Source organism: Bacillus rossius, assembly GCF_032445375.1.
Source record: "Bacillus rossius redtenbacheri isolate Brsri chromosome 4 unlocalized genomic scaffold, Brsri_v3 Brsri_v3_scf4_1, whole genome shotgun sequence".
In the NCBI taxonomy this organism is placed as follows: Eukaryota; Metazoa; Arthropoda; class Insecta; order Phasmatodea; family Bacillidae; genus Bacillus; species Bacillus rossius.
In genome coordinates, this window is record NW_026962010.1 from 3,749,591 (window position 1) to 3,775,853 (window position 26,263).

The 26,263-nt window shown below is 36.0% G+C and overlaps 2 protein-coding genes across 7 annotated transcripts in view; both read left to right on the plus strand.

Moving 5' to 3' along the window:
* LOC134541744 (uncharacterized) overlaps window positions 1-21,258 on the plus strand; it is a 371,288-nt gene extending 350,030 nt beyond the window's left edge. For 5 of the 6 annotated variants that reach the window (XM_063385398.1, XM_063385396.1, XM_063385400.1 and 2 more), the window contains 3 exons: window positions 8,681-8,755; window positions 11,226-11,420; window positions 14,679-21,258. In XM_063385398.1, coding sequence (XP_063241468.1) covers window positions 8,681-8,755; window positions 11,226-11,420; window positions 14,679-14,720 — 312 coding nt within the window. In that variant the 3' untranslated portion in view covers window positions 14,721-21,258. The remainder of the gene's footprint in view (window positions 1-8,680; window positions 8,756-11,225; window positions 11,421-14,678) is intronic. The other variant, XM_063385397.1, reaches the window with a different exon arrangement.
* Window positions 5,025-8,031, plus strand: LOC134541746 (uncharacterized). The gene is made up of 2 exons (XM_063385403.1): window positions 5,025-5,244; window positions 5,544-8,031. Exon 2 carries the CDS (start codon window positions 5,569-5,571, stop codon window positions 7,519-7,521), a length of 1,953 nt encoding a protein of 650 aa, XP_063241473.1. The 5' UTR covers window positions 5,025-5,244; window positions 5,544-5,568; the 3' UTR covers window positions 7,522-8,031.
* Window positions 21,259-26,263: the final 5,005 nt, after the last annotated feature.

Sequence of the window (26,263 nt, forward strand, 5' to 3'; positions counted from 1 at the left end):
TTGCTTGATGGGTGGAATGGTGTTGCCTGAACAAGTCTAATGCCATTTAGTTTTGCAAACAACTTCATTTCTCGCGATACAAAAGCTGTACCATTGTCGGACACCATGCACTCCGGAATGCCATGAACATTAAATATTCATCTCAACTCCGTTATCACGGCAGTAGATGATGCTGATGGTACTAACTTCACCTCAGGCCATTTTGAGTATGCATCCACAAGTATCAAAAACACCTTTCCTTGAAAGGGTCTGAAGAAATCTATGTGCAGCCTGGTCCAAGGCTTTTCTTCGGGAGGCCAAGTAACATCCCTTACTTTTGGTGGATTTGCTTTTAATCTCTGGCATTCACAACACTGCCCCACCCACTGTTCAATGTCGTGATCCATTCGAGGCCACCACATGTAACTTCTTGCCACTGATTTGGACCGTATAATCCCATCGTGGCCTGCATGCAGTATTTTCATGAGGCTTCCTCGTACCGCTGTAGATATAACCACCCGACTTCCCCACAGCAGGCAACCTTTGTAAAGGGAAAGTTCATTTTGACGACTCCAATAAGGGCGAAGCTCATCAGTAATCTTGCCTGCGGGCCAACCAGATAATATATTTTCCTTCACGTTTCTGAGTGCTGGATCTTCATCTGTCAATCTAGCCAACCGAGTAGCCTCAATAAGGGGATCGGGAAGGGCTTCCAGCATCAGGACATCTCCTACCGCTGGGATGTCGATGGCCGAAGCAGCTATCGGAAGTCTACTCAAAGCATCAGCATGTCCTATCCCTGTACCTTGTTAATGGACGATATGGTAATCATACATAGACAACCCCAGGCTCCAACGTAACAATCTTTGCAATAATATGTCAGGAGTCTGCTTCTGGGGGTCCAACAGCCGAAGAAGCAGCTTATGGTCTGTTACAATGGTGAAAGGCCGTGCTGTCACATACTGCCTGAACTTTGTAACCCCAAACATGATAGCCAAGGCCTCCTTATCGATCTGGGCATAATTCTTTTCAGCTTTCTGAAGGGTCCTTGATCCAAAAGCGATTGGTGCTTCACAACCATCTTCTGTGACATGGGCCAATACAGCACCCAGCCCATATTCTGAAGCATCACAAGTTAATATGGTAGGTTTCCTTGCATCATAATGCACCAGCACTGCCTCTGACTGTAGAAGTTCTTTAGCTGCCCTGAAAGCCTTGTCGTGTCCTTCTGTCCATTCCCACACCTTCCCGTGATCCAGCAGCCGATGTAAGGGTTCCAATATGCTTGTTTTGCCAGGTAGGAATCTCTCATAAAAGTTCATCAAGCCTAAAAAGGCCTGTAGTTCTTTCTTAGTGGTAGGTGCTGGGGCCTTGTGGATTGCCTTCACTTTATCATCTGTTGGGTGTATACCATAACTATCTTCTCTGTAACCTAAAAATTTTACCGAAGTAGCCGCAAAAACACACTTGGGTTGCTTTAGCCGCAACCCAGCTTCTTCAATTCGTTGTAGCACCTGCTTCACCCGTTGCCAGTGCTCTTCTTCATTTAGTCCTGTAACTAATATATCGGCCAACAAGACTACAACCCCAGGAATACCTGACAGTAAAGTTGACATTAAACGCTGAAAAATAGCTGGCACATTACAAACTCCAAAAGGTAATCCTTTTACCTTAAATAACCCTTTCATTGTATTTACTGTTAAGAGTTCTGCTGTATTCTCATCCACTGCTACCTGCAAATATGCTTCCGCTAAGTCTAACTTGGTGAACACTTTCCCACCTGCTAAATTGGAAAATGCCTCAGTAATGGTGGGTAGTGGATAAATATTTTTCTTACAAACCGCGTTGACAGTACACTTATAGTCCCCACATATTCGTACTGATCCATCAGCCTTGCGAACTGGTACTAAGGGTGTTGCCCACTGTGAATAAGCAACTGGTTTGTAAACCCCAAGTTCAACTAACCGGTCAATTTCCTTCCCCACACTCTCTGCCAAGGCAAAATCTACAGACCGGCTTTTGCGAAACACTGGTTTGGCATCTGACGGTACCTCTATGCTCACCAGTGGGCCAGTATAGTGACCCAGTTCTACAACATCAAATACCTTAGAGTGTTCCCTGATCACTTCTGCCACCTTTCCCATCTGCAAGCTATATACTCCTTCAATGGTTATCCCTAAGGACTCTATCAAACTATGACCCAACAGGCTGGGACCCTTCCCATCAGCCACTAAGAACTATAACCTAGCTGATGCCGATTTAGTTCTTACATTTACTTCTAATGATCCCAGCACCTTCAGTTTTTGTTGGGACCATGTGTGGAGCACTAAGTTTGCATCTTACAACACGGTTTCTCTGGCCACAATAGCTTGAATGTGTCATTGCTAATTATAGTGTGACCCGCACCTGTGTCAACTTCCATGTTCAACCGCCTGTCATCTAACCATACTTCCATGTGGATTGGTGGTCATTGGTGCTCCTGTACCCATGTTATACAAGCTGTATGTTGCCGCCTCATGCTCTGAAGAATCATAATCCTACTTCATGCTGTAATTCACACTACCCTTCCCATCTTTCGTCCCTTTGACCACACCCCTGCTAGAGGTTTGAGTCTTTTTTGTTATGCATGCCCGCTCTAGATGACCTTGTTTGGAACAGAAATGGCAAACTGAACCCTGATGTCTGCAACCTTGTGGATTATGCCAGCCATTGCATCGCCAGCATGATTGTGACTGCTCTGTCGCTAGCTTATTTCCCGTCCCCCACCTGGTGGAACTGCTGTCCGGTGCATTCCTGCTGTTAAAGGCTTTTGGGTTTTCGGATATGTGTCTAGGGTTTGGTGCATGCTTGTGTGTTCGCAACTCTGACAATGATCCAACTAAGTCAGTTGTTGTTCCGCGCAAATCGTGCACATTCCGACTTGCTGTTTCTGCTGCTGTAGCCAAGTCCACTGCCTCTTTACACATCAATTTGGCCTTAGCAAGCATGGTATGCTGCACTGCTCTATCCCTTACCCCACAGACTATGCGATCCCGTAGCATTCTGTCAAGATCTGTGAAATTGCAATGTGTAGAGAGCCGCCACAGTTCTACCACATGCTCTGCCATCGATTCTCCTTCAAGCTGATCCCGCTTGTGAAATTTATATGTTTCCACTATTTCACTCCGAGTGGGCTCAAAATGATTGGACAACAGCCCGAAAACCTCAGAAAGTGTCACTTCACTGGTTGTTTTAGGCGATACCAGTGATGTTACCAGGTGATATAGCTCCGTGCCACAAACAGTAAAGAAAATTGCCTTTTGTTCCTCTTTCTCCTTAACTCTGTTCGCCACAAAATAATACTGTAGACGTTCAACATATGTCTTCCACGTATCTTTTCCAGGAACGAACTCGCCAAACGAACTAAACAAAGCCATTAGGGGTTATCAATGTCCATAACCTCAATCAATTACAATTTCCCGTTTCTCCACTAGTTCCATCCCAGAATCGCGTACATCCGTTTCCCTCGTCGCCAATGTTTTATTCACCTCACCAATACATTACTACACAATTAATTACCCGAATACATTACTGCACTATTGCTATCATTTCTTCAACACATTGTCCATATTCCCGCCAGTTCACCTTCACAACAACAACAACACACAGCTTGCCAATCCAGACCCGCCAACCTACTGACAATATTTACACACAAAGAGTACACAACAAGAAGCTTAAAAATGGCAAGGTTTGAAAATTTATTAAAAGTAGAAAGCCAATAGGGCAGGGGACATACATATAAGTACACACAGGCAGGAAGCGCAGGAGCTGATAAAAGCTTTCCTTCACCTAACAATAAGTACATTCTTCTAAGGATTTCCCCTTCCTACCGCAGCTGTGGAGAGGGGGGGGGGGGGTGGAGCTGCACCGGGCGACGGATTAGGTTTCTCTACTGAACCTTGAACACTATACTGTTGCTATATATTACAGTATGTGGAATAAAACATTGAATTCAACACTGGTAAGTACTTTAGATTTGACAAAATTTTACATTTAATGTATACGAATGAAAGGGAATATAAATTATGCCTGTTAAACTTCTTGCTGTTTGTGTGGGAGGAGGGATGTGCAATAATTACAATTTCTACCCCGGGGGAAGGAAAGCTTAGATCAGCACCTGCTTTTCCTATCTGTGTCTGTGTGTGTATGTATATTTATGTCCCTCGCCCTGTTAAGTTTTATACATTCAGGGCCGCAAATAGGAGGGGGGGGGGGGGGGGGCAAGCGGGGCTTACGCCCCGGGCGCAAAGCTGTGGGGGTACCGAAATCGCTTGCATTGTAATTCCTACTACAACTGGTAACTGGTAAAAAGTTTTTTAACTTGCATGCCAGGAATGTCTAATCTGATTTACAATACGTCTCAACATATTTAATGGACAAGTCTAGTGATTATACGGACTACTTTATGGACATAGTGGGTTCATGCATGGAAGGTACAATAGCACAGAAACTGTTACATGTAGGTGCGGAAAATGCTTAAATAGCACCATTTTTTCGTGGGAGGGCCCCCGGACCCCCCGCTCTATTGGTGTGGTATGTGCAAAAAAAGAAGGGGGGACGCATGAATCCATTCATGCCCCGGGTGCCAGAGACTCTAGTTGCAGCCCTGTATACATTTAACCACTTTCAAATAAAATTTGTATCGTGCCATTTTTAAGCTTTTAGATTTGACTTTCGTATTTTTGGTAAAAATTGATTTTGCAATTTCTAAGATCCAAACAAATAACCCCTTTTCTATTAAAATGTAATATATTTACTCTTATAGTTAACGAATATGATTAACATTTTTCGTCCATACATTTTAAAATTCTGTACTTGACTTCTGCATATTTGGTCAAATTTGATAGGTATTCAAACAATACCAATTTACTTGAGTAAAAAAAAAAAAAGCTACACAATAATTGCAGACTATGCATTGAATGAAAAAAAAAAACCATACAATAAAAGGTTTCATATTTTGATTATTTATCACTTGATATTTAGCAAGGTTTTGAACCAAGGTTTTGAACCATTAACCTTTAAAAAAATATAGGACCTTAACTAGGTACAGTCAAGTGCCCATACTTGGGACATATCCCTAATTTGGGACAATTTGGGATGATTGATTTTTCATATTGGCATACCTGATAGCACTCTGTCAGTCTGTAACAGAAATGTTTACTTTGTAGTGGGGATGTGTAGCTATCACATGGTGTGTGTATATAAAGATTTGGTACACTCTTAGAGGTAAGTTAAATTGTTTTTTACTTGGTTATAAAAACTACTTTTTTCTTGCCTGAATAACTTTGGTTTCACAAGCTATCATTGTAATTTCTGACACATGTTGTATAGCAATTCATTATGTCTGATATGTCGTTTAGCCAGTTTAGTAAGGCATATATTGTTTATGTAATCCATTTTATACTTGTAAAAATATTTACAGAAACATGTACATGGGTTCTTAACTTGGGACAGTGTCCCAAGTTAGGTTACTAAAAAAATAATGTTTGTTTTGAGGTTAAGTTAAAATGTTTTGTTTATTTCAGATTCTGTATGGATCACTGAGGAAATATGGCTACAGCTGTTAAAAAAGTTTATCATAATTTTGACCAAGACACTCTTGAACGTGCTGCTAAAGCTGTTAATGATGGCATGAGTTATAGAAAAGCAGAACAAAAATTTGGAGTCCCTAAATCATCCATACAACGCAAAGTTAAAAATGTACAGCAACATCCATATGGTCGCCCTCCTGTTTTGAGTGAAACAGAAGAAAAGCAGATCGCTGAATACTTGGCTTTGGCAGGGGAGTGGGGATTTCCCCTTACAGCTTTTGACATCAGATGTATAATCAAAAAATACCTGGACAAGAAGGGCATGGTCGAACCTCGTTTCAAAAACAATTTGCCAGGAAAAAAGTGGATTAAATGTTTTCTGGCCAGGCAGTGTGTGCAATTGAAATATAGAATGTGTACTAACATTAAAAGATCCCGGGCGGCAGTTACTCCTGAAGCTATACAGGCATACTTCGAGGAATTGTCTGTTTCACTGGCAGATGTTCCAGCAGAAGCTATACTGAACTACGATGAGACGAGTATGCAGGACAACCCTGGACAGGCTAAAGTGGTTGTAAGAAGAAAATGTAAACATCCAGAAAGAATAATTGATTTCACTAAGTCAACTTTTTCTGTAATGTTTTCCGGTTCAGCTAGTGGTGTGGCACTTCCACCCTATGTGGTGTACAAGGCTGAGAACTTATATGACACATGGACTGAAGGTGGACCCCCTGGCACAAGATATAATAGGAGCAAATCAGGTTGGTTCGAGGGCAATATATTTCAGGATTGGTTCCTAACAATTGCTCTACCTTACCTCAAACGGTTAGGTGATGGGCCAAAAGCTGTCATAGGTGATAATTTGGCCAGCCATATTTCTGCAACAATTCTGAAATTATGTGTTGACAACAACATTCGTTTCATTATGCTGCCACCCAACAGCACCCACATATGTCAACCCTTGGATTTGGCTTTTTTTAGCCCTCTTAAAACAGCATGGCGGAAGCAGTTGACTGAATGGAAGATGAAAAACAAGGGGTCAGTAAGAAAAGATCAGTTCCCTAGGCTTTTGAAAAAGACTTTGGATGCCATTGGTGATAACATTTCCACAAATTTGAAATCTGGATTTAAGAAGAGTGGCATTTTCCCTGTGGACAAGCAGAAGGTTCTTGAAAGCTTGCCAAGCACATCATCTGCAAATGAAAGTGATGTAGTAACTGCTACAGTAGCATTGAAGTCTTCATTTGAGGCATTCTTACAACAATCACGTGAAAAAGAAACAGGTGTAAAGCAAAGAAAGAAAAAGTTAATCGTGAATGCGGGGAAAAGCTTGGCTGCACAAGATGTTCTAGATGAATTGCAGAAACGTTCACAGCCAAAAAGTAAACAAACCACAAAGCAGCAGATAAACACGGGTGAGAAGGAAAAGTCCAAAGTGAAGAAAAAGAGAGGTTTGTGTCAAAATATTTTAAAACAATCAGTTAAGAAAATGAAAATGAAGCAGAAAAGTGACACTTCTGAAGACAGTGATTGCGAAATTTCTCTACATGATAGTAACTCGTCATTCGGTGAAGATTTCTCGACACTGTTTGATGATGACATTCAAGAAATGCTAGAGAGGGAAACATTAAGTGAGCAGAAAATGGTTTATGAAGATGTTGAACCAATAGAAACTGTTGATATTTGTGGACAACAAGCAGCGACCTCCATGAAAGAAAATGATTTTGTTGTTGTTGAAGTTACTTATGACAAAGGGAAAAAATATGAATGTAAGAAAGTGTTCATTGGCAAAATTGTAGACAAGAAAAATTCAAGATACAAAGTAAGCTATATGAGAAACTATTTAGGATCAAAAGACGTGTTTGTTTTCCCAACTGTAGAGGATATCGAAGATGGTGTTCCTATTCACAGGATTAAAAAGGTGATCACACCCCAGAGCGAAAATAGAGGACGATTCAAGTTTCTTTTTTGAAATGCATTTTGATGCAGAGTTCCTCCTATCAAAAAGACTGGAAAAAAAGACTGAAATGTTACATAACTGTTTTGTTTATATGTAAGCAAAGCTATTGAAATATTAATACTAGGCTATATTTATTATCAAATAATTGTTGTTTAGTGAATAGTCATGTTGGGTGTCTAGATGTATCTCCAACCATTACTTTATAGCCTACTTTGTAAGCCATTCTTTTTTAAACAAAATTATGTTGTCCTATGTTAAATTACAGGCTTCTTAGCATGGTACACTGTGTGAAACACATGATGTCCCAAGTTAGGGGTAGTGGTTCCTTACTTGGGACAACACTGTTTTTCACTGGTGGGGAGGAGAGGGAAAGCTTTTTCGAAAAAACATTTAATTATTCAAAAAGTACTAAAGTCCTTCAGAAACAAGTCATGCACTATTTGTGCTTTAAAGCTTAATTTATTATGTTTATTTGAGTTCAAAGTTCAAAACTGTCCCAAGTATGGGGACTTGACTGTACTCTGTTAAAACATTTTGTATGAAATTTCATTTTTAGGCATCTAGATTTGAATTTGATGTAGTCTTTGGATGTAAAGTGTATTTTTATTTGGTTGAGTAAGTTTGCTAGTCATAGATTGACTCTGGGCAGATATGCTGAAAATATTTGAGTTTTGCTTCCAAACTGTTCCAACTCCCTTGTTTTGTGTTATTTTCCTGTGGAATGTTATTTCTTATCAGTATCAATGACAATCCATTCAATGAGATGTCATTTTTTTTTTAGAGAATTGAAAAGGGTTTTTGCAAAATTAATTGAGAATACAAGCAATTTTTGTTTTCATGCATTTATAATAGCCAGTGCAGATATGGTATCAAAATGTTTACCAAGCCAATTATAACATCTCTGTCCATGATAAATGAATCTCAGAGGCACGAGAGGGCTCAAACCTCACCTATGGAATGAATAATAATGTGAGCAACTTGATTAAGAGATCATTTCACCATTAACCTTGGTGTTATAATTTAGCAGTGACACATTCAGAGGGATGAGGTTGTTAGCTTAAGTTTCAGCAATGTACTTACCTACCTATTATCAGAATGCCTGCAGTAAAATATTGTAATTTTTATTTTTTACAGGAGAGATGTTGTCTTATCACTGCATGCATGTTTTCAGGGAAGAAGTGAAGTCACTATCACCCCAGTCACCACACATCCTCCAGCGAAGACCAAAGAAGAAGTGGTGCTACTGGTAAGAGACAGTTGGTAACATTCTTGTGACATCACAGTGACAACTAGCCATATGTAGAGCCACGACTATTTCGTGGCTTCATTGGGTGGCAAAGTAGACTTGAAGAACATGTACATTTGCTTCGTGATGATGATCTGATCACAGTGCTCTTGAAATGATCTTGACAACCCTTAGTCATTTATAAACAAGCTAAAGAATTTCTTCAAATGATTCATGCAATGGAGAATTTTGATTTAATACAATTTCTTGGAATTACACCATTGCAGTTTACACTGTTTGTTGTGGAAAAATTTCAAGAACACAAATTAAGAAATAAAAAATAAAAATGAAAACATAACAGGGAACAAGCCTAAATCAGCTATGTCAAAGAGATGAACCTATCATCAGTCTATTTGTACCTGATGACGGGAACAGATGGCAGTTCCCGAAATGTAGCAACTGTTTTGTCATAGGAAATCCAAGCCAAAACACCATACTGCAAAACAGACTGAATGATTGCTAAGAAAACCATTTTTATACCTTCAACAGGTAATACTGATGTTAGTCATTGAAATTATACACTTTTTTTTTAAATTTTGTTTGTAAGATAACAAACATGATTATCCCATTTTAGAAATGAGTCAAGAATTATATAAAAATATTTTCTCTTGAATTGTTTCAATGACATTAATTTTTTTTGCAGTTTATGCTTATTTCATTACATACATTAACTTTAAGTTCTTGCTCGCTAGAGATTGACTAGAAAATGTTGCAGAGCATGCAATGTACTTAAGTTTATTTATTTTTAGGGAAAGAAAACTATAAGTTTATATAACTTTGTAATTTTTTAGACTTCATTATTGACTATTTAAAATATTTAAGGCCAATTACCAAAATAAAATAATATTGCGAAATCATCTGCATGAGAAACTATCTGTCCCTTGATGTTAATGCCACACAAATCATTTATACCTATAAACAAGAAACAATTTTGGACTATGATACTACTTTGTGGAATTCATATATTTAAATTCAGAAAGTCTTATATGTTATTAAGAGACCTGTTTTGAAGTAACTTTAAAACCGTGTGTTTGCCAGACCCATTATACCTACATTTTCCAGTTTATCCAGAAATATTTTATGTGAAACTGTATCAAAAGCATTACACTAGCTGCATATTTTATCTTGTTCCATTTCTTTGTGCACAAAGCTTGTTTATTTATTTAATTAAAGCATTGATTGTACTAAAACCTTTTCGAAACTCATATCGACTTACAGACTGTATTTTATTATTATTTAAAAATTACATAACTTGTTTTTCAAAACATTTTTCTGAGATTTTTGAAATGATTTATGATACTTGAAGATTCAGGCCAATTCTTTGGTGATGTGTTGACATCTTTGTTGAACAATACTCACTTCATGGTGACAATTTTTAATTCTTTAAGGGGGTGCCTGCCATTTCAGTTCAAGATTTTATATTGACAGCAATTACAGATAAACTTGTAGACTTTTTCAATTGTTTAACTTTCACAAAATGAAATATATATACAGTGCATACTTTTTGCATAATTAGCTGCCAAAGTTACATCTTTAACATTTTTGGCTTGTACAAATAAGGAGAATTTAATTTCATGCAGAACTGAAACTTTTTAGGTTTAACTGCGATGCTACTGGCTACTTCATATGGTTTGAATTTCTTTCAGAAAATATTAATTAATTTTACCTGGCATTTCAAAATTCTCAAATTTGTTCCGATTTTGACAGCCAAGAAACATGAAATAAGTTTTTCTGAAATAAATGCAAACCATATCATGAAGTAGCCAGTGGCATTGCAGTTAAACCTAAAAATTTTAAGTTCTGCAATAAATTAAATTCTCCTTATTTGTACAGACCAAAAAAATTAAAAATGAATATTTGGCAGCTAATTATGTAAAAAAAAGTATGCACTGTATATATTTTCCATTTTGTGAAAGTCAAACCATTGAAAAAGTCTAAAAGTTGATCAGTGATTAACAGTGGCGTAGCCAGGATTTGTGTAGGGGGGGGGGGGGGGGTGTTGAGAAGCATGTATTAAAGCGGGGGGGTCCGGGGGTCCTCACCCCGGGAAAATTTGGATTTTAAGGTGTAAAATAGTGCTATTTTAGCAGTTTTCGGTTCTTAAATTTAAATATTGTAATGGTAAATTTTTTTATTAATTTTAATATGAAATTTGTTTGAGTGATAAATAAGAAATTAATTAAAGATTTGGTGCTAAAGGGGGGGGGGGGGGGGTTTGAACCCCTTAACCCCCCCCACCTCCCGACATGGACGTACTGAAGATTCTTTTGGTAGCAAGATAAGACTGCAAGCATGTACGCATCAGCGTTTACTTGATGAGTGGATCATAATTGCTTTGCCCCAGGTGATTAATATGAATATGAAATCATGACCTGAAATGGGAGGCCCCCCCTTAAAGCGAGCAGCCTGAGACTCAGTGGTGGTCCCTCAGCAGGAGGAAGACGAGCAGGAGGACAGCGCCGACCGCCTGGTGATCGACGAGTCGGGCGAGGCGGAGGGTCGCGGCCGCGCGGCGGACGACGCGGCGGGAGACGAGGTCCCGGAGTGCCAGGGCTGCCACCGCAGAGCGGCGCAGTTCGTGTGCGCCGGCTGCGGCAACCAGTGGTACTGCAGCCGCGACTGCCAGGTGAGTGTTCCCCTACAGTCTGCCTGGCAGCCTGGCGGGAAGCGACACGATGTCGCCGCCTCCCCAAAACCAGTGCGGACAGCAATGTCCAAGTGCCCGGGTTGTTACCACAACGCCGAAATACCACAACGCCGAAAAATGATTTTGCGGGGGGGAGGGGGGGGGGGGGCACAGGAGCAAAATGAAAAACAACTGAATGAATTTGTGTGCTAACCTTACCTAACGTAACCTTTGTGGCAGTCCTGCAATGACATTTTTCGGCGTTAATGTATTTCGGCGTTGTGGTAATTCGGCGTTGTGGTACACAGCAGTTTTCTAGCTGTCGGCCTTGTGGTCAATTTCGACATTCGGCGTTACGGTATTCGGCATTATTGTACGTTCGGCGTTGTGGTGCGTCCCCCAAGTGCCCAACCCCCCTGCCCAGTAGACTCTTTTCTACTCTGTCCAACTCTTCTTCCTGAACCATCCTTCTGTTTCCTGTAACCAACTGGCTTGCTTGAAGCATGGTATTTGCACCCCGCATGAAAGAGCCCAGGGTTTTCCCCGTGTCTATGCAGGTTTTACCTGGGCCCGACTTATCTAGTTTTAGTCTAGAGTTAAGAGTGAGGGGATTTAGCCATGGTGCAAATCGCTGCCATGGCTGGCAAATCCCCCTCCTAGCACATGATGCATGCTTCCTCTCCTGCATGGCTAACAACCTGCATGATTAGAGCGTATGGGCTTCGGTCTGAGATGCACTTAGTCATCCCTACCCAGACCCCGCCCACTCGCACTTAGTTTTAAACGTAGGTTAGGAAAAAAACAATCACACATGTTGAAGGCCGGGGAGAGAAATTTACATAAGGAGACTGCCTGGTCAGGGGTGTATCTGTGTTAGTGAGGCGTAATGATAAGTGGATGTCTTCTCTTGGTGCATAGGGCACCTTGACATTTCAGTGGTAAACAAAGCATTATATGGGGCAGATTTGTAAATAATGGTGAAATGCAAGTATGTCCCTTGAATCTGTCCCTAATGTTTCATGCCAAAAAATTATTCTGTAAACAGAACAACTCATCTGCCCCCAGCACTATGATGGATTGGCATCTGCGTGGGGAAAAATCTGTACACCAGGGTTGTGTCTGAATGCGCCTGAAACATTTACAGTAATAGTTTTTTAATCAGGCATTCTATGGTTCGGCATACTCTGTAATCTGGGACTAATCGAGTCACTTTTAATTTTCTTGGGTCGATTCCAACTGTTGACTTTTGCTGACAGGTTCCATTACTGAATGGCCGGCATTTTTAGTTCACTTATAGGTTATCTTTAGTGTTAGTTTTCATTTCAGTGCAGGGTTATTTGATGTGTAAAATCCAGCTCTATGTATATGGCATTTGGTAGGAGTAAATTCATAAAAATGGAACGGAATTCAATGAACGAAAATGTGGCACAAAGTTGGCAAATCAGTGTGTAGCAACATAAATTCGTATTTAGTCAATTTTGTAAACATCAGGGTACATACTAAACTATTGTAATTAAAAGGTAGTTTCTGGATATATGTAGGGACTTAAGTATGGTACTTCCTATTAAGAAATATTTTATCCATACTGCTTCCTCAAATAAATTTACCCGATAAAATAATAATATTCTTTGCAAAAACATAATATAAGTTATGACAATATAGCAATCACTTTGTTATGTTGAACAGGGTGCCAAATAATTCAAGGCCTTTACATTGGCGTTAATAAACTGAGTTAAGTTCCTTTACTTTCGAAAATGATCAAATTGTTTGAGAAACTTAGTCATTGCATTTAAAGCAAGTCACAGAGTTACAGAGTCATTGTGAACAAACAGCGTCAGACACTCTATGACATATAGCACTACCTAACATTCACAAACAACATATACTGATAATCAGAAAATAACCCCCAGCTTGTTAATTGTATCCAAAACAGAGTTGCCTGGGATTAGTAATGAAGGGAATAGCAAAATCTTAAAATTCACACAAGCAATTAAATGTCTAATTAGGGAACTTGTAACAGAAGAAGTATTATTACTAGAGACCTGCAAAATTCGCGGTTTCTATGGCCTTCAGGATAGACTGAACATACCCCTGTACACTCGGGCAAAACACGCAAGTTCATTGGCTGTCGACTTGTAAGTCGTCTCAGCTGGTTTGTCTGTGATTCGATCCTTCTTTGGTTGAGGGTTTATAACTGGTTGAGATTCGTCCAGTAAGCCAATAGCGAAATCATCTAAGAGGTATATGTGTTTGAATACTAGCCTATCACCGAATGAATCCGCAAATTTTGCAGGTCTCTAATTATTACATGTTACACAACTAGTTCAGTCCAAGAGCAAAATAACTAATACTCTCAACTTATATAGGACTACTGAGGAAAGTTAACGTTAAGAGTAAGGAGTAGCATCAATCAATATATAAAGCAAAAATAATAATTTTAATACTGCAAATTTATGAGGTGTAAAATTATATATGATTATGGATACATTGTAGTGTATTTTATGTGAAGCCACTGCCCTGATATATGTATATGTCAAGTTTAAAATTGAACATTTAATATTTAATATTTATTAGTAGGGCCATGTAATTTTGCCAAAAATTCTGTTTATATATTAGACGTCAACAGGGTATATAGTTGTTCCTTGTAATTGTCTTATTTGACCAGGCAATTCAGAAGATGTTTGCCTCCACAATGTTTGGCTGTGATTCATGTAACATCAGTTAAAAGGTTCCTGAAAGAAACTCCACCAATCACAAAACACAGATGATGCTACAATGTTTTAACTCTCAGTTAGTTTCGAAATCTCTTTTGCGAAAAATACATGTCCCTATTTATTGGGAACCAGAGTTTATGGTGGTTGTTTACTAATTACAGGGCATTTAGAATAAAAGTAAATTTTATAAATAAAAATAAATAACGAGTACTAAAACTTGTGCAGTTTGACATTGGGTTCGGCAACACCGACAGTGATTTCCTCTCAGCCACAAAATTCTTAGTGTTCTTCAAAACCAATATATATTACATGCAAACAATAGAGCTTGAGTTTTTGATTGGTATCACTATTGCATAGTGCAATAGTTAGCTTCGAGTGATGATTTGTCATATTGATAGTATTTTTGTAAAAGTGTTTTTAAAGGGGTTTACACTATTTAAAAATTTGTGTGAAGAGATAAGTTCTCCACTTTGAAAATTTAGCTGAGACAATAATAAAAAACAAAATATTATGCATGTATTTTTTACATTTTGTATTTTTTTAGGTGAGTGCGTGGGACGAACATTCGGAAGTGTGTTCTGGTTGAGTTGTGAAGATCTCGAAGATGGTGAAACATGTGAAATGTAGAGAGTGCCAATTCAAACTGATATCCTACGTGTGAAGAGGAGATTTCCACTCATACCTTCCAATCCAAAGTTCAAATTACCACCAACTATTTCTATATTTTACCTTATATTACCTAATATAAACTGCATGATATATTTATATACATACAAATTGTGTGAGTTGTTAAGTGTTGTTTTTGGAGTTGTGTCATTGCAGTGACCCAGAAACTCGGTTTTATTCGTCTCTTTATTGACCTCCGCTAAATGCTTTTTGATTTGCACCTTAACATTTGTGCTTTAGTGTCTGTATCAGTGTGGCACTAAGTTATTTTATTATTTGATCTGTTTGCACTCTTAAAGAGTTACAGGTATTAAGCAGAATAAACACTGCAAATGTTTTGAGTAACATTTGTGTAAGGAATTAAAGCCATCTCATTTACTTTACTAGTAATGCAAAGTTTTGTAAATCATGGGTTGAACTGTGTGGTTAAGAAGCCAAGTAGAAAACACATTTTGTTATTGCTTTAAAAAAGCTGCTGTGACTTTGAGATCAGATAGTGAAAGCTTGATATTAAAATTATTTAGTGGAAAATTTTATTTCAGGAATGTACACTGTGCTGTCTACCATTTCAATTAATATTTTGTTTCACTTAATGAAATTTTTTAAATACAAAGATACCACTGATGTCTGTTTCATGTAAATTCACTAATTTGGACAGTCATTTTGATAAACTAAGTAAACTTTAATCATAAATACATATGTGATTTGTTACATATTTAAAAAAAAAAATAGGGCTAATATTTGCTAATATATTTATACATGGTATTTACATAGGCTACCTACATTAAGCACCTTTGTTTGAGGCTAGATGTTTATACTGGGTATTATTATGTACTATATATAATTATATATAGGTATCAGATATACTAATTTAATTTTACAATTTGCTTTAGTTTTTCTTTCTTTCAAAACTGTTCTTTTATTTGATGTATATTAATAAAAAATTGTGGCTGATATTCATTATGTATAAAGTTAGTTTTATGCAAACTAAAAAATCATTTTGTAATGAATGCACAACATTTTTGAATAATTTTTTACCCAATATACTACAATTTTATAACACTAAAAATACATTTAGTTTATCTTAATGCCTTTTCCTAATTGTCTACAATTTAAATTCATTAGTGGCATAGAGTGCGAAGATTCTGCATTTTTATTTGCCCATATTACAATTTTTACAGTTTGCCTCGACAATGCAGGTTATACTTGCCTGCACAAAGTAACTCACATTTTCAGAGTTAAGGCTGTTTATAAAATAGTCCAAGGAGTGATACATTATGATTTATGAAGTATGCCTATGTAGCAAGGGCATATCCAGGAAGGTTGCAGGAGTGGTGGCGGTCAGCGTGAAAGTGGCTAAAATGAAAACCAGGAGCAAGAAGCTGTAGTTAGAGAAAACAAAATTGGCAACTAATTCTTGATCACAAACTATATTGTTAAAGAGAAAATTATTTTTGATAACTGATATTCTTGCTTTTGCTATTGATTATTATTCTGTGGCACCATGGATCCTCCTGCTCAATGAAAGTGGTTGAATTCTTTAAAAACGTTCCGCTTCCTACCCCCCCCCCCCCTCCTCCCTTCATTTTGATTTGAGTTAGATACACTCTTGCTATGTAGTCTTGTTTAAAAAATAATGGAGGAAATACAGGACATATTCACAAATACATTCATTTTATCAGTTTTCAATAAAATTCATGATAAGACCAGCTTTGATGGAGTGATATGTGGGTATGCATTACTTTCCTAGATAACTGTCAAAACTGTAGTGAACTTACTTGAAACTTACTTCATTATTTTTGTGCAATGTCAATTATTTGCGTGGGATATAAATCCTGTTTGAATTACTTCTACAACTGACAGTCTTGCTGATACATTGTCAAGAGGAAACCTGAAGTGAAAGGCTTTCCAAAATAAATGTGTTGAAGTGTTAGCGGACTTTTGGCCAATCTTTACTGATTGGAAAAAAGTTTGTTTGGAAGGCATTCAACTTGTGGAATAACCATTTAAGTTGTATATGTGATTTTCTGTGATTCATGTCATTGATATAATCAGTGAAGGATTACCATATCTACTGCATTTTGTTTGTTTTAAACATTTTTGTCAATATATGTACCTGCAGAGTTTTATATCTTTTTAAAATTTTTTAGATGGTATTATTGATTTCTTAATGTTTTAATGATGTGAAATTTAGTTCTATATTTTACTTTCGTGTAAATGGCAGCTGCAGCAGTGGTATTTTTAATCTTCAGGTAGATTGTGTCACTTTTGCCAACATCACTGTTCGGTTCATCTTGTAATTTTTTTTATTATAAAATTTTAAATGGTAATGCACTGTTGGTGTATTTTTGTTGTAGTATTAGGTAATGTTGTTACTACAAAAACCATTTTGGTTGAAGCTAAATTTTTTCTTGCAGAACCATTTTGCCGTACAGTTGCTAAGATATCAAACACCCTTAAATATGAATAAAGAGTGTCACATTTCATAAATGCTTTACAAACGAAGAAAATTTAGTATACAAAATTAAGTTTGCTTAGGTGTGGTGTTCAAGACAAAAAAGTACCAAACATAATAAGTATGTCCAGCAAGCAATGAAATTGTTTAAAAGATTAATAGTCAATGGTTAAGGCATTCGTCAGTTGGCTACAAATCTTTATACTCTCTGTCAATGGATACGTAGCAACAATGCTAACTAGTCAATTACACTTTTGCTGTCAGAATTGTTTCACTTTTAGGATATAAACTAAAAGTAAAGGTGAAATAACGTTAATTAGTATGTACCAGAATCTCCGTTGTTAAAAACAGCTATTTTCATAAAAATAAAGTAATTTAAACGGTTTCCACAATGTAAACACTACACTTCAGCCTATGTTTTGGGCATATAACCAATATGGCATAACAATTAGCAGAAGGAATTAAAAACAGCTGTACACACTTACCATGTACCTGAGTGTGTACCAGAGGGTGTACATACCTACTTTCAATCTTTATTTAAAAATTATTAATGTACAAAATTTTTGAATATGTAACATTGGTATAACTCGGTGACATGCCAACTATCATGTTTGGGAGGGGGTGAGGGGGGGGGGGGGGCAAATTGTGTTACCCTTGAATAATGTTTCGGTTGACCCATACCTGTTTTAACTTCACTTGTATAATTTTTGATGTGTAACATCTTAGCTCTCTCAGTATACTGGATTTGGGGGAAGTAATTTTCTTGAATACGACGGAAGTCGAGGAACGGAAATGTGTAACAACCACAGTGCTGCCATCTGTGGGCATGGCTCGAACCAAACTTTACTTATTTACTAATACAAAAGGAAATGTTATATTTTTATTTGTTTAGTGAATTGGAACAAGTTGGGCAATATTTTAATGAAATTCCTTGTCAAAAATCAGGTTAAAAGTTGGGGTTTAGTATTTTTACAAGTCTTTTTCACTTTTATGGGAGACGTTTCATTATACAGTTTAAAATTTTGGTTCTGTAAATTGAATGATTCGATAGTCGGGGTAGCTGCTCCGGGAGCAAATTCTAGCTGCGTGTGATGTAATTGAAAGCACAATTTGCATGTTTTTATCACACACAGCATTGTGTATTTGCAACATGAGATTACATGAATTTGCTTGTTATTGATTACATATCATTGACAAGTACTGAAAGACTCGCGCAAATTTTTTTTTACCCATGGTATTGTACTGAGAAATACTTTAAACAACTGATGCACATTGCAGAGCATGAACTTACCTAAGCATTCAGTTAGCAAGTAAACCAAAAAATAGAAGTGTGTGACACTTGGGTGCGAGGTAGTTGATGATTGTCTCCAGTGGCACTTTTATGATCCCAGGACCTCGTACTTTCAAAATATTACCAGTCAGAAAGCTTTTTTCAATATGTCGGCCACTGTCATCCTAGACAGGTTTCCTTATGTGGTCCTTCAATCCGTGAAGTCGTGGACCAAGAAAGCCATCATGCATGCAGAGAACTTCACTCATTTAAACCCTTGTTAATTAATTATAAAGTGCAGAAGCAATGTGGTTGTGTTTTTAGACTATTGTTTTCTCTTTGCTCTTTTATTTTCATCATGCACGAGTGCTATTCGTAATGTTAGCTCCGTTTGGTCATTAAAAAAATAAACTTGTGAGAAAAAGTTGTTATTATCAGTACTTAGTTTTAGTTTACTACTTTACATTTTCACTTAATCGTCATTCAGTTCCAAGCACTTTTCGCAATGCTGCACAAGTTTCTTCAACCCGTCTACATAGAAGTTCACCGCCTGGAAATGAAACCAGTTGAAAATCTTAGTTTTGTAATTTTTGCTGTAATTGTTGACCTGTGTTTCATTTAATCAACAATAGCCATAATTTTAAACTTTTTCCGGATATGTTTACTAAGCGCCTGTACGTAGGCTACACACATTGCGTATTCAAAGTCAATGATGCCTATGCCAAGGCATCCATTCCATTCCTTTAGTTACAAATTATTAGTCTCAAAGCACTTTTTATATATAAATAATAATTTCATTGAGCAAGGGTTGCAGTGACAAATTTAAAAATATGTTAGGAAACCTAACCCAATATAATTTTGTTGTCCTATTTTGGGGTTTCTGGTGTTTTTTTTTTAAGTGAAAGCATACCATTATTTTTGAGTGGTAATAACGTTATAAGTATTAAAACATTTTTCTAAAATATTTTTTTCTATATAAAAATAATGAATTGAAGTAGGTATATATGCTATTTTTTTACTTTACTTACTGGTTAAATTATAAGTAATTTAAAAATTTTATTTCATCTACTACATATATTTGTTTGAAATGAAGAAACCAATATTAGGCCAAATACCTAAATGATAAATTTTTAAACGTACTATTTAGCCGATAGTGCTGCTAGTAAAATGCAACTTTTTGAGTGATTGTTTCAGTAAATCGGCACACAAATCTCCATGCTTACACAATCTTATAAAGAATATAATTTATTGTGTGGAGGGCTTTAGATTTGCTTATAGATGCTTGTGGTGGAAAGTTTATATTTTAAGTTAAGGATTTGTTACTGTAAAAAAAAAGCAGATGTTAGTATTTTATCACCACTAAATGCTTGATTTTTCATATGTTGGTTATGTCTTCAAATTTTGTCAGACCAGTCAGTTAATGCAGTTTTAATTTTAAATCTCTTATGATTTTTAAATAAATACGGTTGAATTTACATATGAATCTGTGCAGGTCAGCTGCCTCTTATAAATATTGGTATCTTTTGAATGGTTTTGGTTGAAAAAGTTGATAATACCAGCCATGCAGGAAGGATGGTCTCATTTTCATTGTAGTCTAACCTTCTTACACTTTAAATTGGCTACTCCCAAAATACTGCTGCTAACTGGCCCACTAACAGCGGTTTAATTCATCACGGCTGCAGCTATTGCCATTACCACCGTTTAAAGCTTTCCTTTTAATGAAACACTGCGAAAACAGTATGTTTACAAATAAAGCCTTCTAGGGTTAGTTAAAAAAATTTTTTTTATAATAATGATAATCCAAAATATAAAAAGTGTAAATATAAAGCAGCGTAAAAACTTAAAAAAAATTATCTTTGCTTCTTAATCACACAGAACTTTAAAAGTGTTTCTCATAGAGTCCAGCTTTTTCAAGTCTTTAACTTTATATTTTGATATTGTGTTTTTCAAATGATATGTTGGTAAAGTTTTAAAGTGAAATATGTATGGTATGTTTATAATTGTAGCAACATAACTTCAACATATATTATTTTCAAAACAAATGATAAAAAGAAAGAAATTATACTACTTGTGTTACAGTAAATGCATATACTTACTACACAAAAATTTAGCTAACATTATGGCTTTAATACGTACTAAATTACAAGTTTTTACTGCCAAAAAGATTACCTGTGCAGAAAAAAATTCTGTAAAATAATTTATAACATGTGTTTGATGCTAATTCTGTGTTAGACTTTTTATTAATATTTTTTTTATGTATGAAAACTTAAATTATTTATGTCGTAATGTTCCTTGTTAAAAAATGTGTTCTGTAATTTTGTCCTTGTACGTACTTGAACATTTGTATTGTTATTATACTGAGTGGACTCTCGTTTTTTAGGTGTACTTTCCATATTTTTTTCAGTATTTAAGAGTTGTGTTCTGCTGTTCATGTCTGTGTTTCATTTCCTGTGCTAAGCTAACAATGCTCGGGTAAGATAATTTTCCTATCTTCGCAAACATTGGTGAGATGTTTGGAGAGAACCATTTTTTTGTTACCAGTGCAGTATGAGTGTTATCTGAAATGAAAATGGCTTTAGGTTACTAGTTTTTATATGAAAATATGTGCTGTGATATTAGTGTTGTTGCTTTTATGTTTTGTGTTTGTTGCTATGTCAAAAGCACTGTGTGTATGAAAGATTTTTTTCTTTTGTGTACAAGTATTCTAGCAGTAAAATAAAAAAAACAGTTTAACTGTGCAGTTGTGTTTCTTCCTATTTTGAAGTTAGGGGTCATCCATTAATCACGTGATGTTTTTTAGCAAATTTTTAACCCCCCCTCCCCCCTAGTGATTTGTGGTGAGGTTTCAGACTCTCTCTCTCTCTCCCTCCCCCCCCCCCCTAGTAAATCACGTGTATTTTTTTGGTACAAAATAAATATTTTTAAAATTTTCAGAATATTATCTTTAAATATAGGTATAATATAATTTAATTCTGGAAAATTAAGCACAGTGATAAAAATGTCCAGACACACATTTAGGTTGCAGGTTTATTCTCACTGGCATAAAAATAATAAAGGAAAGGCTTATATGTGATTTACGCATGTATTCGGCGCCAAAATCACAGTCTTACTGGCGGCTGGCAAGCCGAGCCGGGTGGTTCATGTTGCGGCGGGCGGGGATATTGTTGCCTGGCTGCGGTGAGTCAAGGTCACGCGTCGCTTTTCGGTTTAGTAGAAATCGCGCGAAAAAAATAAATACAAGTGATATCTCTCTACACCCCCCCCTCCCCCCATTTTTTTTTCGAGCCTCACGTAATTAATGGACGATCCCTTAACATTGGCAAAATTATCACTTGAATCAACATATTGACTAAAATATAATGGATGATGATCAAACTTTGGCTTAAAAGAAGTAAAGATCAATTGTTTTCTTTTGTATGTCTATGTGAACGTATAATTTATTTTGGGACTTTTTCTCTAGTAAAATAATTCAAAGACTACAAATTAAAAAAAAAGTGTTTTATGTAATGAATTTGAAAACTTCACTGTTAAGTCCAGGGCCATTAAGAAAAACTAAAAGCCCGGCGACGAATAATTTTGTTGGTCTCCCTCCCCATTACATTCTATACAATTTTTCAAACCATAACTTTAATAAATAAAAGATAAATAAAAAACTACGTAAATACTAATAGCTAATAATACTAATACTAAATACTTAGCATGGCCATAACTATAAAGGTGATCTGTGCATATCGCAAAACTTATTTTCAATGGTTTTTTTCTAGCAATATACTTGCAAGTTTTGTCCTACTATTAGGGTAGTCACAGGCATTAAAAAAATTTTGAAACTTAGCCAAACCTCCTCCTCAATAGCACTGAGTACGTGTGAAGGGGAATTTTTTTGACGTGACGTCTAATAAATCGATGAACGCCGGCTGCACGCACGAAAAAGTGTCCCACTACGGATGTCCCACTACGGATGTGTTCCGTTTGCTCATTGTACGCATGCGTGGCATCTCTCTTCATGCTCATTGTACGCATGCGTGACATCTCTCTTCCACTCGATTGGAACAACCATCGATTTGACTTTCAATCATATTTTCGTCGTTTGAATTATTAATATTATGTAATTTAACGATCGTCCACCGATTTTCAGCACAATCAGTACGGTTATTTAAAAGTAATGTTGAAAATTCAAATACGTTTTGAACCAGCAATGGTGTTTTACAGTTACACATAATAATTCAAATTACACCCGGGATCTTTTGCACAATGTTTTAAAAAATATTGTAACACATTATAAATAAGTTTGGTGTATTTGGGATGCGTATTTGTTATAAAATCGTGTTAATATTATACCCCTACCGTAAACAAAGTTTTTATAAATATATATATAACATTTGAAACTACTAATCCTTGGTATGGCCTCGTGGGCGTGTGGTTAGCGCACCTAATTCATTAACTAAAGTTGATGGTTCAAAACCTGGCAGCTGTGAAATTTTTTTTTTTGTACTTGTAAAAATAAAATGGCGCACGCAACATTTCAAAAGTAATAAATATATTTGAATTAATGAATACAAATAAAAGTAAATTTATTAATTCAATTGCACATTTCATTTCACTCCTTTGTATCCATACAAAATAGTGATAATTCAATAAAAATGATTCAATTTTATTCATAAAAGTATGCAGAGGTAGATTTTATCATGCAAAAGATTGAAAAATTAAAAAAAAATTCTTCCTCAAAGAATATAATATTTTTAATGCCTAAATGGCTTGGTTGCAAAAACCTATTACGGCTCAGTCTCAGGCCGAATATGATATTTCCTTTTCTTCTGGATCAATCATTTCATCAATGTTTTGTTATGACGTCACGTTAAACTATCGTCCGTAAACCGACTTTACTGACAACCAATTTTTTTTATTAGCAGTTGCTCAGAAATATGTAAAATGAGAAATTTTTTGTTTAATTAATTTAATTTACATATAAGGAAATATTTACAAATAATTGTACAATAATAAGAACCTCTAAACTGTGTTGACTTTGAAAATTTTTAATGACAATCAAATGCATTTTTTTGAAAAAAAATGTTGCAGTTTTAAATTATATATCAAAATTAAACTTTCATTCACACATGGGTAGAGCATGGAAAGTTGTAATCACTTAATATAACTATTGTGATGTGTCTGCCAATAATTTTTTTCAGCCCAGAAAATTGTGACGTAGCTGTTTACTTCATATCAGCTACAACATTTTCAAGGAATGGCCAAAATTGCAGATTGGAAAATGAGGGAGTTTTCCGTGGACCAGAGGCTGTTTTTGTGCATTCTGGAAACAGTATTCCCTAGAGAGCGCGTGGCAACTGCACACCAGTCCGAATCTCTTCTTAGCGATGATCCGAAGATGGCTGAAACTGAAGGGAAGTGTTTATTTGTGTAAGGTTAGAGGATACTGCCCTCTGGGAGTGTTTCAGTAGGTTAAAGTCGGTGAGGACGTCTTGCACATGTCGGTTTGAGTGATAATACATTTATGTTTGAGTTTTTATTAGAAATGGGCTAATCAAATCCTCAGATCATTTAATACCACCAAATCCTCAGATTATTTAATACCATCAAATCCACAGATAATTAAATACCATCAAATCCTCTGAATACTAAGGATTTGATGGTATTAAATAATCTAAGGATTCTCTCTACGAGGAAAAAAGATTAAAGGCAAAATAGTAAAGGAAATTAAGTAAATTAAATAATTCAACACTGACAACCTATGAAGTTTACTAAATCAATATTTTTCTTCATACCTATCCTGTTACTATTCCCCAAGATATTGTACTTTTAAGATGCAATTACATAAATACTATTACAATATGTATTGATTCTGGAAACTTAGATAGTGAACAACCATTTAGAAGGTTCTATGTTTCAGCACCATAGTTAATATTTTTTAATTTATTGTAAATTACTATTTTTTGACCCTTGACAGCTAGATTTAGTGATGAGGGGTATATTCGAGGTCCTCTTTGGGATTAAAATTTGAGATTTGGATCCGAGAAAATTGGTATTTGACCCATCACTAGTTTTTATATTGACCATAAGGTATGTAGTAGGCCTTCTTTTGTGGGTGACGAAGAAAATTCAGGCAAGCATCATCATCTGTGGACCACGAGACTTCACACTCATGTGGCAAGGGTCGATGGTTCCGTTCTTGTCCCTGGCACGACTCACTCATGAGCACCGAGTCATCATTTGAGCAGTTTGGAGCCCTCGGAGATCTCATCACCTTTAAAGCCTTTGCGCATAACCATGCATCATTAAAACCATTCTTTACTTAGGCTGTTTTTTTCTCTTTATGTGCGTGTGCTCTTACAGTCTGTGCAAAACACTGCAAACATGTTGCATTACATTTTTGACGTACGTACTCTCTGAAGTTGGGTATTTGTCTTTTTTTTTATTTGTGTGCACATTTCAAACTGCATTACTTATAACAAGGCATATAAACCGTACACAATAGTTAACTAACTTAGTTGTTTCTTCATCTCATATTTAGTTAGTAACACTATAATTATTAATTTAAACAAAGGAAATTACACTGCATTTACAGAACAAAGCCTCATAATAATAAAGGTTGGCTAGGTCTTTATTTTGCAGATAACTGCTATGAAATTGAGTTCAATTTTAAACAGTCATAAATTTTGTTGGGTTATATGAGCAGAACTTAATTTTTAATTTTTTTATTAATTATTTTTATTAATTTAGAAATTTTACTGTTTGAATAAGACAGTTTTTTTTGCTGATACAGTATTTTAATGTTAATTGTTTTTGTTTGCAGTATTTATGTTAACAATTCAAAATCCTCTGATAATACTTTTCTGAGGTTCGCTTACTAAAATTTTGAATGAAGTAAACACACAAAAACTTTACTCATCAGTGGTTTTTTTTATAATGTATGTATTTGTGGTCTTCTCTCACTTTAATAAGTTGTTCAGAGGTTGTATTACAGAAATATTTAGTGTACCATGTTAAGGAGGCCTGAAAACTTTATTGCTTCTTCCATGGATGGCTGGCCAATTGTATGACAACTTCTTTTAAAATGAGTCTTTGTTTACTTCTTTACTCAGTGGTTTAAGCAGTATTTGTATTTAAGTAAAGCAGTATTTAAGGTGTTTAGACTGTAGTAATCTCAGTGAGTGGGCTTAACCTGATGTTCGTCACAATGGGTATTGAGTTGGCTCTTACGAACTGAGTCTTGACATTTGGTGAACTCAAACCATCACTCCTTGCCTCGAGAGCAGTTTAATGCTGTTAGAAATGTCTCTGTGTTGTGATCAGACACACTGAAAATACTCGTAGTGTGCTTTGTTTAACGGATATGTCGTAAGACCATACAAATAGAGACAAGACTTTATGGCTTTAGTATTAGACCAATATTGTTTTTAAAACAGTAGATTTCAGTGTTATTGTTTTTTATTTTTTTATGAATTTTGTTTATTCATAAAGATGGCATATTACTGAACACGTATGGTACACAACTGTTTCATGATACTTATTTCACCAGAACAGTCTCATTTTAACTGATATATGATGCACTCAGAACAATAAAAACAAATCTGCAAGTACTTGTTAGAAAAATGTAGCCTACCAATGTCGTAATGTAAAAATGAGTTACTAATAACTGCTGTAAGATCATGAAAGAGTAAAATAATATTTTAAAATCTAATAGGTATTTAAATTTTTGTAAAAAATTCATGCTAAATAAATT